Source organism: Anas acuta, chromosome 26 (assembly GCF_963932015.1).
Source record: "Anas acuta chromosome 26, bAnaAcu1.1, whole genome shotgun sequence".
NCBI lineage: Eukaryota > Metazoa > Chordata > Aves > Anseriformes > Anatidae > Anas > Anas acuta.
The window spans coordinates 5,450,489-5,463,840 of record NC_089004.1 but is presented as its reverse complement, the minus strand read 5'-3'; the positions used below and the strand labels follow the sequence as shown (position 1 = coordinate 5,463,840).

The 13,352-nt window shown below is 53.7% G+C and overlaps 1 protein-coding gene across 2 annotated transcripts; it reads left to right on the top strand.

Annotated features, from left to right (window-relative positions):
• The first annotated feature begins 127 nt into the window (after positions 1-127).
• On the top strand, positions 128-5,578 carry FAM174C (family with sequence similarity 174 member C). 2 transcript variants are annotated; one of them, XM_068661270.1, is made up of 3 exons: positions 128-592; positions 913-1,071; positions 1,681-5,578. In XM_068661270.1, the coding sequence occupies exons 1-3, from the start codon at positions 231-233 to the stop codon at positions 1,682-1,684; spliced, it is 525 nt and encodes a 174-aa protein (XP_068517371.1). In that variant the 5' UTR covers positions 128-230; the 3' UTR covers positions 1,685-5,578. The 2 variants fall into 2 exon arrangements, with proteins under 2 accessions (XP_068517371.1, XP_068517372.1); XM_068661271.1 differs by having other exon boundaries at positions 216-592; positions 955-1,071.
• Positions 5,579-13,352: the final 7,774 nt, after the last annotated feature.

Here is a 13,352-nt window from a genome sequence, read left to right as displayed (position 1 = left end):
CCCTGGGCAAAGGAGTCGTGCAGCGAGGGGGAAATGGCGGCCCTCAGGAGGCCGGGGTGGCTCTGAGGGGGACGTGGCGGCGGTGGCGGGGGTCTCGGGCTGTGAGGGCCACAGTGGCGGTAGTGGGAGATGCAGGGCAGCCTCCTCAGCGCCCCGCTGAGCCCAGCCCCATGCAGGGAGCCTGACACCGGCCCAGGGCCCCACGGAACGGCGCTGCCCCGGAACGCCGCATGCGGCTCCGCCGGGCCCGGACGGTGCCTGCACTGCACAGCACGGCCCCGTCGCCTTCCTGCGCCTGCACCGCTCCGAGCCGCCCGGCCATGCTGCGGCCGGAGCCCCGCTGCCTCCTCCTCCTCCTCCTCCTCCTCCTGTTGCTGTTGCTACACAGCGGCAGGGCCGCCACCCCGACCACCCTGGCCACCCCGGCCCCGCTCAATGTCACCGAGGCGCCGCGGGCGACTGCCGGTAACGGGACGCAGCCAAGGCCGGGGCCGCTGCCTGGGTTGGGGCTGCCGGTGCTGAAGCGGGCCCTGTACGTGCTCAGCGCCCTGTCCGCGCTGGCTGCGCTCTACTTCCTCCTGCGGGCGGTCCGGTGAGTGCGGGCCCCGTCCCAGTGCCCTGTTTGTCCCATCCCAGTACCCAGTTTGTCCTGTCCCAGTACCCAGTTTGCCCCCCCAGCTGGGTTGTGCCCATTTGCCCTGGCTCCCCTTCCTCTGCCAGGCCAGGAGCTGCACAAAGATGCTTCCCTATGGCAGGGGAAACAGCCCCGTACGTTCACGCCACTATTAATTAATGCTAAAAAGCCTCCCGGTCCCGTTTGTTGTGCCCACGGAGCCGTAAGGCCCCGTCTCTGCACGAACCTGTTGTGATGCAGGTGACGGAGCACTCACTCTGCCATCTGTGTGCCCTCAGCTCTAGACCAAAGGGACCCAGGGAGCTCAAAACTAATTTCAGGTTGAAGAAGCCGCAGCGGAAGAAATACGGCCTCCTGTCGAATTACGATGAGAACATAGAGATGGCTTCGCTCGACAGTGACGAGGACACAGTGTTTGAAACACGGAACCTGAGGCGGTAAGCAGGCATCTCCTGCGCTTCTCTTTTTCCTCACGAGAAACTAACAGGATCCTTTCTGAAAGTGTGGAAGCTTTGGCACAGATCATGTAACCAGCTCTGCAGAAATGAAGCTGCTGCCTGTGGTCTTTGTGTCAGCACATGGACTTTATTTTGCCTTTCTTCATCTCCTGACCAGCACCCCGAGGGGCACCTGTCCTGGTTTTGCAGACGGTTGGTGTTTTGGGCACCACGTTGTGCTGTGTGCTCAGCAGGCCAGCAGCAGGGACACACATCCCTCGTGGCCCAGTCTGAGGCTCCCTGCACTGGCATGGAAATAAATCTGTCTGACTCTCAAGCGGGGGAATTGCCTCTATGTCAAGTCACAGCTAAACTCATGGTCCTGTTGAGGCATTCATTCCTGCTTTCATAGTGATGTGCTTTCATTCCCTGGATCATGCAAGTTTGATTCTCTGGAGAATATCCTCTTAAAGCCGAGGAGGAATGTCAGCTAGGCATGGCTTGCTTCTGGCCTCTCAGCTCCCTCAGCTCTTTTGAGGTTGCTAATGATCTGTCAAGCTGTATGTGCTCACTCTGATGCTGGGTATTGTGTTTTTTTTTTTTTTCCAGATGATTTGGGATCAGTGGCACCAACTGTGAAGACTGCCCACGGGGGTGCAAGTCCATCAGTGGAATCACCTTACCAATGCTCAAGTTTTATTTTTTTATAATTGCTTATAAGGACTATTAAAAGCACAAACACTTTGGTAGCTGGGGCAGGGGAAAGGGGACCAAACCTGTTTCCTTTATATGTGTTTCTGGGGAAAGGTGGAGCTGTAAGCTAAAGGATGCTAGGCTGAGTGCTGCCAACTGCACGGGGAGACACGAAGGAAAATGTGACTCCTGGATGAATGCTCAGCATTTGAAATCTAATGGCTCTGGACTCAAGTGCTGCAGCTGTGTCTGCTGGCCTATCGGTACTTGAAGGGTGCTCATATCCCTCTCTCTCCTGACTGTGGCAGTCAGCTTGAGGCATCAGGCAAGCGGGTTCCTTCGGTGGGCTGATCCTCTTTCCTTCATGCAGTATCAGGCGACCTCTTTAGTAGGCGTCTCTGTAATCAGCTCTGCATCTAATGGCGGAGTTGGGAGAGCTTTTGTTGTCTTTTATACCAGTGTTGGGCATGGGTGGCGTTTCCTTAGTTCAGACAGAACAGTATGGGGAAAGAGCAGCGAGTTAAATGCATCAATGTTGTGTAGTTGCAGGATTAGCTGTTACACCTGATAGTACAGGTTGTTACATGGGTTTACAGAGCAAAGATGTTTACAAATGAATTGTGCCAGTTGGCCCAAGGGGGTGTTTCTCCAAGAGATGTTGGCTGTGTAGTCTGTAGGGCTGTGAGTGTGCAGGCTGCTCTGCCCCAGTGCGAGTCTCAGGGGCTGCAATGGTACTTTCACTGGCGAAATGTGTGACATCTACCGAGCTTCTGGATTTTGAGCTGCCGGCTCTGACTGAGGTCAGCCCAGCAAACCGGAGGGTTCCTGTGCAGCTCCTTGTGTCCATATCTGGATTCTTACAATGTCGGACCAAACCTTGGCTGTGTTAGAATGTCTTTGTTAGGTGGATCTACTGCTAAAATGGTGAAAACTGCTTGCAAAGTGCTTCTATTCACAGCACATTTCAGCCGCGAAGGGAGGGTCATTCCTTGGAAAATTCTGGGCAGTGCTGACCTGTATCCTTAAGTCCTTTTTCCACCCAAAATTGGTAGTGCCTTTGTTAGGAGAACCCGAGGGAAGTTACCCTGCGGGCCAGGGACTTCCCTCCATAAGAGGTGCAGCTGTAAGGCTTGGGACTTTACCTCTATGGTGAAAATTGAGAATGTCTGAAGTAAGGCTCCTTTCTTTTGGTTAGCAAATCCTCTAGATAAGGGGACAAAACGCTTAACAGAGTGGGGCATAAGGGTACCTTTATCAGGTAGCAATGACAAATGGTTTCGCTGCAGTTACCTGGGAGCTCAGGGTCTGGCTGCTGCCCCGAAATCCCTTGTGAGGCGTTGATGGAGCGGTGTGGTCCTGGTGCTCACCCGTGCGAGGGGCAGCATTTCCGAGAGGTTTCCTGGAGAAATGTCACCCTAGGTGCTGGCAGCTCCGACTTGCACACAGGCAAAAGATTTTTAAATATATATATATTTTTAGTAATGCTGTCATGTGAACGCCGCACTTGGATGTGCCCTAATTTCATATCATTTATATCCTTTCATGCCTCTTTTAGGTACTTTCTGCTTGTTTAGCTGATGCAGAGATGAAAGCCTTTGCTGCGTTCCTCGCTGAGGATAGCGGTAATAGCTAGATCTGGCCGTTGCTGCCCCTTGGGTGATCAGAGAGCTGATTTGTTTGATTCGTGGTAGTGTAGCTTCCTTGATCCTCTACAGCCTGGCAGGTCTATGAACATGCTGATAACTTTCTTTGGCTCTTCAATTCCCTTTACAAAGTTGTTTCTCTGTTGCATTGTGCCCAAGCCAGGTAAGCCTGACTCTTTCAGTCCGCTGACATGCCCCGGCACAGCGTTTTGACTGACGCGTTCACTGGTCTTTCTTTAGCGGAGGTGATTTACTTGATCATTCTCTAGGCTCTGCTCTTCATTGGACAGATGGGTTTAGCAATTTATAAGTTTCCTTTCCTTGCAGGAGGGAATGATTTTTTAATGTTAACAGTTTGAATGATTTTGATCAAAGAGAGGACCTCGAGCTGTAGGTCCTGTCATGAAAATAATTTTGATAGAATTTGATTTTGCTGTAGTAGGTATTTAGAATGTGAGCAGGGAAAGATGCAGAGGGATGCAGCTAGAGTGTGTAATGAGGTCCCTATTCTTGTGCTGTACAGGCAAGTGATGATTAAGTTGAAGGCCCAGAGGGTGTGCTGGCCCGACACCTATGTACCACGTACATATTTTCAGAAGCCCTTCTGCTGGCCCTCTTTAAAGGAGAGAGTTTCATCATCCGGAGAATGAAAAAGTGGTTCTGGAGCTGCAATGTCAGATTGCTGTCGCTTTTAATCTGAAGCTGTTCTGGCTAGAGATGAGTGTGAGCTGCAGTCCATGGCCATGGGTGGCGATTTCCACTTTCTGCTGAGCCACCCTGTGCCTCGGGAGCAGTCCGTAGCCTGGCTTTGCTCCTCACAGGCCACAACTTTACAATCCCTCTCTGTTTGATGTGGAGTAGCTCCAAGTCATTGTTAAAGGCATCTTCTAAGAGGAGAAAACAAAGATGCTAGTTACAGATCTGAGACTCCTTCAAGTACAAATGTATCAGCACGGCTCAGCTGTATGATTATGTATGTACGAGCAAAAGCTCAGCACAGCTTCACTCATCTCTGCTTCTCCTGGAAAAAATAAACTGGAGGTACTGCAGCAGCCTCTCCTCACAGAGGTGGAAAAGCACACCCGTGGTGCGCGGCCAGTGCAGGCTTTGGGGGGTCTTGCTAATAACAGTGGCTTTTAAGCCTTGATTTTTGTTTTCCTAACATGAGAGCAGTTCAGTAGTCTCTTCAGCTGCAGTTTTAGTTACTCTACGTGTGATATCCGTGTTGGCAGCATTTGCAGCAGTTAGAACTCGATGCAGTTTTTCAGAACAGGTTTCAGTACACGGCTGCAAACAGACACACGTGTGCGCCGAGCCAGCTGCATGTGAGGTGGCTCCGTCCTGGAGCTGAGCGGCATCGGGCGCTGTGCTCGTGCGTGCGCCTGTCCCCGGGCAGGCTGGTGCCTCGCCAGCTGCTGCTGCGATTTCTTTCTTTGGAACAAATCGGGATGTTGGTGGGAGGCGCTGTGGGCTCTGGCAGCCCATTCCTGCTGGCCTGTGCAGGGCTCCTGCCAGTCTGTGCCAAAAAAAAATAAATTAATGAATGATGGGACCAAGGAACTGATGGACCCAGGGTGGTGAGGACCCAGGGTGTGGAGCACGCAGTGCCCTGCGATGCTGCGCGGTCACCGGCCTGCCTGTCTCACTGGTGACTGCTCCAGAGCTTGCTCGAAACAATCACTATTGTTTAAGCCAAAGCCTAATTTCTAAAGTTTACATAATTGCCTCTCTGATCTTCTCGGAGGGCCGTATCGAATCCTCTCCTGTCGGTGTCGGGCTGGTAGGCAAATCGACTGGCGCGTCTGCTGAGGTTAATGAGGTTGACTGAGAGCGATATGAGCATCGGGGCTCTGTTGTTAACAGCGTTCTTCTGCTTTGTTTCATTTCTACATGTGACTGGAATGGGATCTGCAGCATCAACGTGCTGGGAGATGGACCTGTGGTATGAGCAGATTGCCAAGAAGTCAATAAAACAGCACTTGAGTGCATTGTGTTGTCTGTGCTCTCAGAAATGAGGAGCTAGTCTTTCACCCTCCTGCTTGAATCGTTGATTTATTTTTAAATAGCAACCAGTCCTGTATTGATTGATTGTTTTACTTCCCTTTTGTTTACAGCGTCCCCCCTCCTTTGTGTCTCGGAACAAACGAAATAAACTGTTCTGTTTCACCCGACTCCTCCGTTGCAGCGTGCCTGGCAGCCAGCGTTTGGGATTATTCTGCCTCACGTGCCTGGCTTGCTGCTGAACCCATGGGATGGAGCCTTTTTGGAGCCTTTCCCTGCCCTCGCTGAGCACCGCCTTGCTTTCTGCTTGGTACCAGTTACGCCCTCACCTTTTTGTGCCTTATTTTTGTGTTGTTCCACTTCTGTCTTTTCGCCCACTGCTCGCCTCCATTGATCATCTCAGGGTTTGTTTCCACTTTCTCAAGTTTCCTCCCTTTCCTTCCTCCCTATTCTTCCCTTAATCCCTTTTCTTGTACAGAAGGCTAAGTGAATCCCTGGAGGGGTGATTCCGCAGCAGAAGAGCCAAGTTTTGTTTTGTTTATTGCTTTGGGAGATGGTGGGGGTGCTGTCCTAGCTCCTCAGCGCAAAGAATTAAACTTTTAACAAAACGAAGGGCGTTCCCGGGTACTAACATCTGCTTTCCATCCGTTTTACAAACGAGGGTGGCTCTGCACATTTCGCTCATGCAGATTAGCGGCACTGGAGGAAAGGGAAGCCACGTTTCCTGCGTCTCTCCTGCTCTTGGCCATGTCCCTGTGTCCTCCCGGGCTGTGCACAGGACACTGGTGGCTTGATGCTGGTCCTGGAGGGTGGCACAGCCAGGGGCTGAAGGGGCTTTTGTTTGCTCCATGGTTTGACCGTACTCGTTCCTGCCCCAGGCTCCTGAGCAGAGCAGAGCTGAAGGAGAAGCTGGTGAGCGGGGGAACCCTGTAGATGGCACTCGCAGACCGAGCATCCTGCTCACGGGGCACGGGCAAGACGTGAGGCTGAGGATAACTCGCCATGCATCCAGAGCTCTGAGCCTGGAGAAGGCTTCCCCCAGCTGCGGGTGCTGCTCTCCCCCCTGCCTCCATCTCAGCCGGTTCTCACCCTGTTGGTACTTGTCTGCGAGGGCTTTTTATGATTCTGGGACAGCCAAACTTTAAAGATGCCCTCATTTGGTTGAATTAACCCCTAGGCACCCTGCTCGGTACTGTCAGGGCGAGGCTTGTCTGTGCAGAGCACGGAGCTGTCCTGGGCTGGCCCAAGGCTTGGCACCAGCCCACCAGGACCAGAGCCCCCCCCAGAACCCCCCCAGAGCCCGCTCCCCCTGCTCCACACCACGGCTCCCAGCCCAAACGCCTGCAGCGAGCGTTGCACGGGCTTGTGCCGCAGCAGCGCCCTTTGGCACGCTGTGGAGCACGCTGTGCAAAATTAACTGCAGTGCTTAATGAACTTAGGGAGAACATTTATCAGGGCAGCCGTTTGGGCAGAACGGCTTCATGGCTTTAAAACTTCGTGGGTGTAAAACTGTGCGGGGTGCTGAGCGAGATGCAAGGGGAAGGAAACACAATGCAGGTTCGTTTTGGGGCTGAGGGGGGTGGTAGCTCTAATTAGCACTAATAGGACTAATGGCTGGGGTCTGTGCACGCTGGATGAGGTGCAGGTGTTTGTCCTCCTCACCCTGTTCTGGCCCCGCTCTGTGCTGCTGGGGAGAAGTCCGGGCAGGCGCTGGCTGGGATTCTGGTCACAGACACGAGCTGGCGGCGTGCATCTGCTGTGAATTTATTTCAAACTCAAGTTAAAGTGCTCTCGGTGCTTTGGATGCAAATTTCCCTTCCTTGAAATGGGAGCTGCAGGCCGGCGCGCTGAGTGCTGGTAAAGCTCTTTTGATTTCACTCGCCCGTGTGCTGCGGCAGCGCCGCACCTCGCAGCCGTGCTCCGCCGAGTGCAAAATCACCTCTGCGGCAGCAGCCCGCGGGGGGAACACCTCTTAGCTTTCCGCTGGCATAGGAGAGCGCTCCTCTTGCTGCCTGTGCTCAGGCCCGCTTCGTTATGAAAAGCTTCGTTTCTAAAGCTGGGGTTTGTCGGGGCAGGTCTGGGCTGTGGGCTGCGTGCGCTTTCCCTTGGCTGTGCAGGAGAAGTGGTGCGAGCCCCTCCGGCCACCCGGGGAGGAAAAAAGGGAGATGTAAGATGTAAAAAAAAAAAGATGTAAGAAACGCCAAGGGTGTTTCATGTGGGGATTTCAGAGCCCTCTGTCAAGCAGGTAGCCTCCTTTAGTGCCACGAAGAAATGGTTGTGATGGGTGGACCCACCTGTGCTGGGAGATGTCCCTTGGTCGGTGACCTCCCAGCTGGTGCTGGCGTTGCCATGAGCGTGCTGGGCACCCGGACCCCTTTGTGCGTGGGGGTGTTGTGGGCTGAGCACCCTGTTCTGCTCACTGTGCTTGTGGTTTGCACGCTCACCTGTGCTTTAGATACCACGTTTGTGAAACAGGGAGAAAAGGAGGGGTGCTCCTCAAGGCTGACTTGCAGAAAGCTCTCCAAGTGGTGACCTGCGTGGGGCTGTGGGGCTTGGGGCAGCCCCGGGGAGCGAGCCGGGGGGGGGGTCCTGGGCAGCCCTCCCGAGCCTTTTGCTCAAGCTGCTGCCAATGTGCTTGCTGTGGGGCTTTGGAGCTGAGCTGGCTTCTTGGTGGTGGGTGCCCCTGAGAGTTTCTGGAGGAGTTTCTGGGGGCTCCAGCCCCAGCAAGCTCCGGGGGGAGCCTTCTGCAGGGTGTGGGGGGCTTGCACTGGCCAAAAGCTGTGAGCAACGTGGGGGGCTTACCCTGCAACACACCGTGGGTGCTCTGAAAATTGCCTCTGTATTTATTTTGGAATACAGACCGCACGTTGTGAAGGTAGCTGGAAGTGTTTGAAAACCTGCTGCAGATCCTCCTCTGATGTCTTTTCTGCTCCGCTCAACAAAGCCCCTCCATACGACTGGCAGGATTCTTCTGTATAAAAAATTAGCTTTACTTAGTTGGCTTTTTGTCTAAATCCTCCTTCTGATCTTTATTTTTTCCCTCTACGCGATGGAAAGGTGAATGGAAGTGGCACTTCATCCACAAAAGCCTTTCCTTCAGAAATCTTGGTTGGTTTTGTTTTAAAATTTTTTTTAAAGGGGGCTTTGCAGGGGAGGATGGAGACGCATTTTCTTTTTAAGTTACACTGGGGAATAGAAGTATAAAGGAAAGAAGTGATCATAACCGCGCTGGCAACGGAACAATATTTCTTACTTTTTATTTTTGGAGTACCAGAACTAATTGAAGAAGGAATTCACACAACAATTTTTGCAATCTAAGGATGAGTAAACATTAAAGGGGCTGCTGTGCTTCTGGCGCATGCTAATGCGGGACTGCACGCGTGGAAGGGAGAAGATGTCCCTAAAATTAAATTTGAGCCGAACGCCTCAGATGTAACACTTCAGTGTTTTCTTCTTTGCATTGCCAGATCAAAGGCACTAGCTAGAGCCCACGTCCAGGGATACCTGTTGAGAGGATGAGACTTCAGCGCACCTCCGAGATGAAACCAGGAGGAATCAGAAGTGCTGGGGCCGAGCTGGTGGAGGAGCTTCCACGGGCTGCGGGATTCCTGCGGGTCCGCATGGCTCTCCCCTTCTCCTGCAGGGTTCGTGATGGGTTCGGAGAGCTCCCTGCCCGTGTCGGCGCTGCCAGCATTTCGGGGTGCTTGCAGGGACTGCCAGCAGCATTAATCAGCCTCCCTCTCCAGGGCTGCGGGCACAGAAACGAGTCGGGGCTGACGTGTTGGAGCACATCGCCCGCTTCCCAGCAACCACGCGCTCACCTTCGGCTCCCCAGCATGGTTTGTGTCGCTCCCAGAGCCAGCAGCTTGCACCCAAACAGCACCCAACTTGCCCGGGCCGTGCTCTCGCTGATGCTTCCCAACTTATTTGCCTGCTGGAAGCTGCTGCTGAGGTCCTCGTGTTTCTGTGCTGGACACGCTTTGGGGCAAGCCGCGAGCCGCAGCAACTGTCGCGCCGAGGGATCTGCTTGCTCTCTTTGCAATCAGAGCAACCCGGCCGTCTGCTGGCTGATAGGAGCCAGGAAATGGAATTTGGAGATGTGCAGGTTTTGCAGCTAGGAGAGCCCATTATGCTCATCATGCGCAGCCTCCCACGGAGCGCTGGCTGCTTCGGCTCTTTCAGCGTGCTGAAACCAGAGGGTTTCTTTTGGAAATAGTGCCAGCTTTCGTCTGAGGCAGCTAAGTGATGGAGCATTTATTGCATCCCTGATATGCTGCTAATATGTTCTGGTGGTTAATTACTCTCGCTCTTTTAAAGAAAAAAAGAAATCTCGCATACTTAAAATAATCCTCCTCGCTTCATCGCTCAGCCTGCGCTGCGTGCACGCTACCCCCCCCCCGGCAAAAAGCGGTGTCGGTGCTGTCCTGGTCGTGACAAACCCGATGGGCACTGTGCCATCAACCAGCAATCAGGGGTTTGGGATGTTGCAGGGGGGCCAGGTGCTGCTTCACCCCCAGAAAGCCAGGCAGGGCTGGGAAGGGGTTGGTTTTGTTCCGGTGACTTCTCCAAGGACACCCAAGCTGGGGGCGACTCTTCCAACAGAGGCAATTTTGGCCCCTTCCCCACCTGCTGCTTGCTCGTGCCGTCAGCCCCCAGCGGGCACTGCCAGAGCTTTTCAGCAGGCCCTGGAGCACCGGAGTGTCCCCCTGAAGGCTGCGTGGGTTTCGTTTCTGCGTGCAAGAGGAAAGCTGGAACAAGAAGAGCCGAAACCCGGCAGCCGGGGGATGCCATTGTGTGCACCTGAAGGCTCAGCAGGAGCCGGGGATCGGTTGGTTCACATTGTCTGCTGCCAGGGCATATTCTGGTCTCTCTTTTTTTTCACCAGTGTTATTTTAATCTGCTTTTCTCTCACATCAAACTCCCTCTTTCTACAGAATGCAGAGAGGTATTAGGTTTGTGCCCTTTGTGATACATAGCAAAGGTTTGAGGCACCGCTTTTTTCTTTTAGAAGCGGAGGTTTTTATCCACATTGTAACTTCGGCTTCTCCACACTCATTGGTTTGGCTCCTCAACTGGCTCGGATAGGCGCATGGAAAGCATTTTCTGTGTTGGTTACAGGAGGGCTGTGTCCTTAATCAAGGTTCCCATCCCTTTGGTGCATGTGCGTGCAGGCTGTGGCTGCCCAGGCCGTGGTAGTGAGAGCAATGCTCGCACCAAAATAACTCATCCTCCATCTGAAGCTGGCAGGGATGTCCCCATTGCCTCATCAGGCTCCAGATCCAGGCTCCCGGCGGGGGCAGACCTGGCTCTGGGAGCACGCGAGGTCCCCGGGAGAAGCCTGGCTTTGCTGGAGCTGTGTGGGCAGGCAGAGGTGGCCCTTTCCCTCCAAAGCGTGTTTTCCACGTAGAAAATATTAGAAATGTTTAGAAATATTAATGCATAGAAATATTTTCCATGTAGAAAATAACACGTGGAAGGTTTTTTTAAGTAAAAGGATTGAGGCACAGCGAGAACCCTCAATGCCCTTTGGCAAATCAGCAGTGGTGACAAATCAGGGAAGGGAAGCGAGATCCTTGGGCCCACCACCACCACGTTTCTCAGTGCCTTCGGCATGCCCAGGTCCCAGCCGGCCTCAGGGCAGCTCGAGGAGGTGCCTGGGGGAGCAGAAACCCTGGCACCCCTTGCCCCCTGCTCCGTCCCCTCTGTTTCTGCAGGTCGCCCCTTGCGCACCCGAGGATGTTTTTGTCTCCCCCCTTTCCCATCCTCGCACGCCTCCTTTCAGAGGCTCTTTGCTCTCCTCACTTTCCCACAGCTCAGAGCCATTCTCCCAGCTTCAAAAGGTTTACTAATTACCCTAATGAGGTCAGGAGAGACCAAACGCTTCTGTGACTTAAAGCAGGGGCGGGAGGGGGTTTGGGAGGGAGGAAACATCTTGGCTTGTGCCTCTGCTGCTGTGTCTGTAGGAAGACGTCTCCCTACCTCCACCCTTTCTCCCCCACCTTCCCATCTAGCAGAAAAAAAGGGAATGTGGACAGAAGGTCTCAAATGTATCAAACAGCTTTTAAAAAGAAATTCCTTTTGCCTGTCAAAAGAACAAACAGATACACCAAAAACTGTCAGAATTAGTGTTGGAGTAATTGCAGAAGCTCTCCAAGGTTAATGCTCCATTAGCGAACAGCTCTCGCACAGCTAAAAGCCAGGACGAGACAGGTTGTCAAAGGCTTGCCGGAGATTAAAGAGCTGCGTTCCCAGCCCAAACTCTCTCGTGTGTGTTGTTTGGGAGGGGAGGGAGGGCCGGGGGTGTTTGTGGGATGGAGATAACGGCGGCTCCGCTGTGCGCTGCCGTGGCACCGGTGGCGAAGTGCGGCCCCGAGCCGGAGGAGCCGTGTTCAGAGCTGGGTGGCGGGGTGCTGGGAGGTTTGTTCCCATCCAGATCTTCTGCAAAATCCTCGCCCTGACCTCACGCAGCACGAGTCCTGAGCCTGGGGAGCAGCTGGGGCATGGGGTGCTCCGGGGTTTGCTCCAGGCTGCAGCTCCCTGGGGAGCAGCGGGGTGCTGGGGCCCTTGCAGTTCGTAAATGAAGTCTGAGTTTTGGCACAGCACCGCTGAGCAGGGCAGTGCTTTTACATTGAATCGTGGCTTGATTTCATCTCCTGGGCCAGCGTAAGGCTCGTTTAGGTAAAACTGGCCTTGATTTTGATTCTGTGGAAGAAAGGAAGCGGTTCCAAACTGCACAGGAGCAGCTCCCGGGTCACTTTTGGGGCTCTTGGAGTCTTCCAGCGAGGTGCTGACCCCTCTTGGCACACCAGGCTCGGAGCAACTGCTGCCTGCTACAAGGCAGAGCTCTCTCTAGGAGCATTTTTCCCCCGGTGAAGGTGTGTTTGGGGTGCTGGAAGGGGTGGCTGAACTCTCACAGCCTGGGAAATGCCCCGGCGAGGACCGGCCCTGGCCTTTTTCACCGCAACCTCCCTGCCTGTAAACGAGCCCCTGGGCTCCTGCTGCTGCTCTTCATCTGGATGTGGACAAGGCTGCTGTGACTGCTCTTTGTCAGGGCCGTGGCTGCTTTAGAGCCGTTGTGCTGGTGCTGGGATCGTGCCCACGATCCCTGCCACGACCACGTCTTTGTTTTGGGGACGCTCCGCGCACGGATGCTGAGCACCAGTCCCCGTCTGTGGCGTGGCAAAAGGAGGCTGAGGGAAGGGAAAATTGGGGAAGAAATGAATGCACGGGAGGCAGAGACTTGCCACAGGGGCTGGAGGGGAGCGGGGTGTTCCTGTGGCTCCCATGGCCCTGGCTGGGGGCTTTCACCTGCTGGGGATTTGGCTTTGGGGCTGGCACCCTGAGCTTGGGGCCAGCAGCACTGGGGGGGAGGCTGGGGGGAGGCGAGCTGCGGGCTGTCGGCCAAGGGCCGGCACGAGAGGCCCCTTTAAAAGAGCAGCCGCGAGCTGGGGAAATGAACAATGTCATAATTGGGAAATTAAACCTTTCCTGTTCTTTTCTCTTTCTATCTTGATATAATTTGTAGTGATTAGACCTGGGGTGCAGCACAACCAGACAATGCAAGTCTTCTGTACAAGAGCAAAACAAGGCTCCTGCACAGACCCTGTCTCTTTATTAAGTTGATTTGCATTCATAATCTTCATTTGCCGTTATTATTTTTCCCCCTTGTGCTTAGTGAGTGATATTAGCATAAAGTCCCTTTTTTCTTGTTTTCTATTCACGCTCAAGGTCAGAGACTTAGTGAGACACCGACGAAAACAATCTCTTCCTCACCCTCTTTTAATTCTTTGCAGAAACATGTCCTGGGGATTTTAACATAACAATTGCTGGAAAAGGAGGGAGGGGGGGAGACCTGAACAGAGAGCCCTTTCTGTGATGGAAACAGGAGCTGCCCGAAAGAAGGAGGCGAATTCCAGGGGAAGAAGAGAGGGGGGAAGAGGTCTG

Bases quoted from the DNA above. Each gene is read 5' to 3' on its own strand.
- FAM174C (XM_068661270.1), top strand. From the start codon at position 231: ATGCGGCTCCGCCGGGCCCGGACGGTGCCTGCACTGCACAGCACGGCC. The intron at 593-912 runs GTGAGTGCGGGC...GTGTGCCCTCAG, and splicing joins TTCCTCCTGCGGGCGGTCCG to CTCTAGACCAAAGGGACCCA.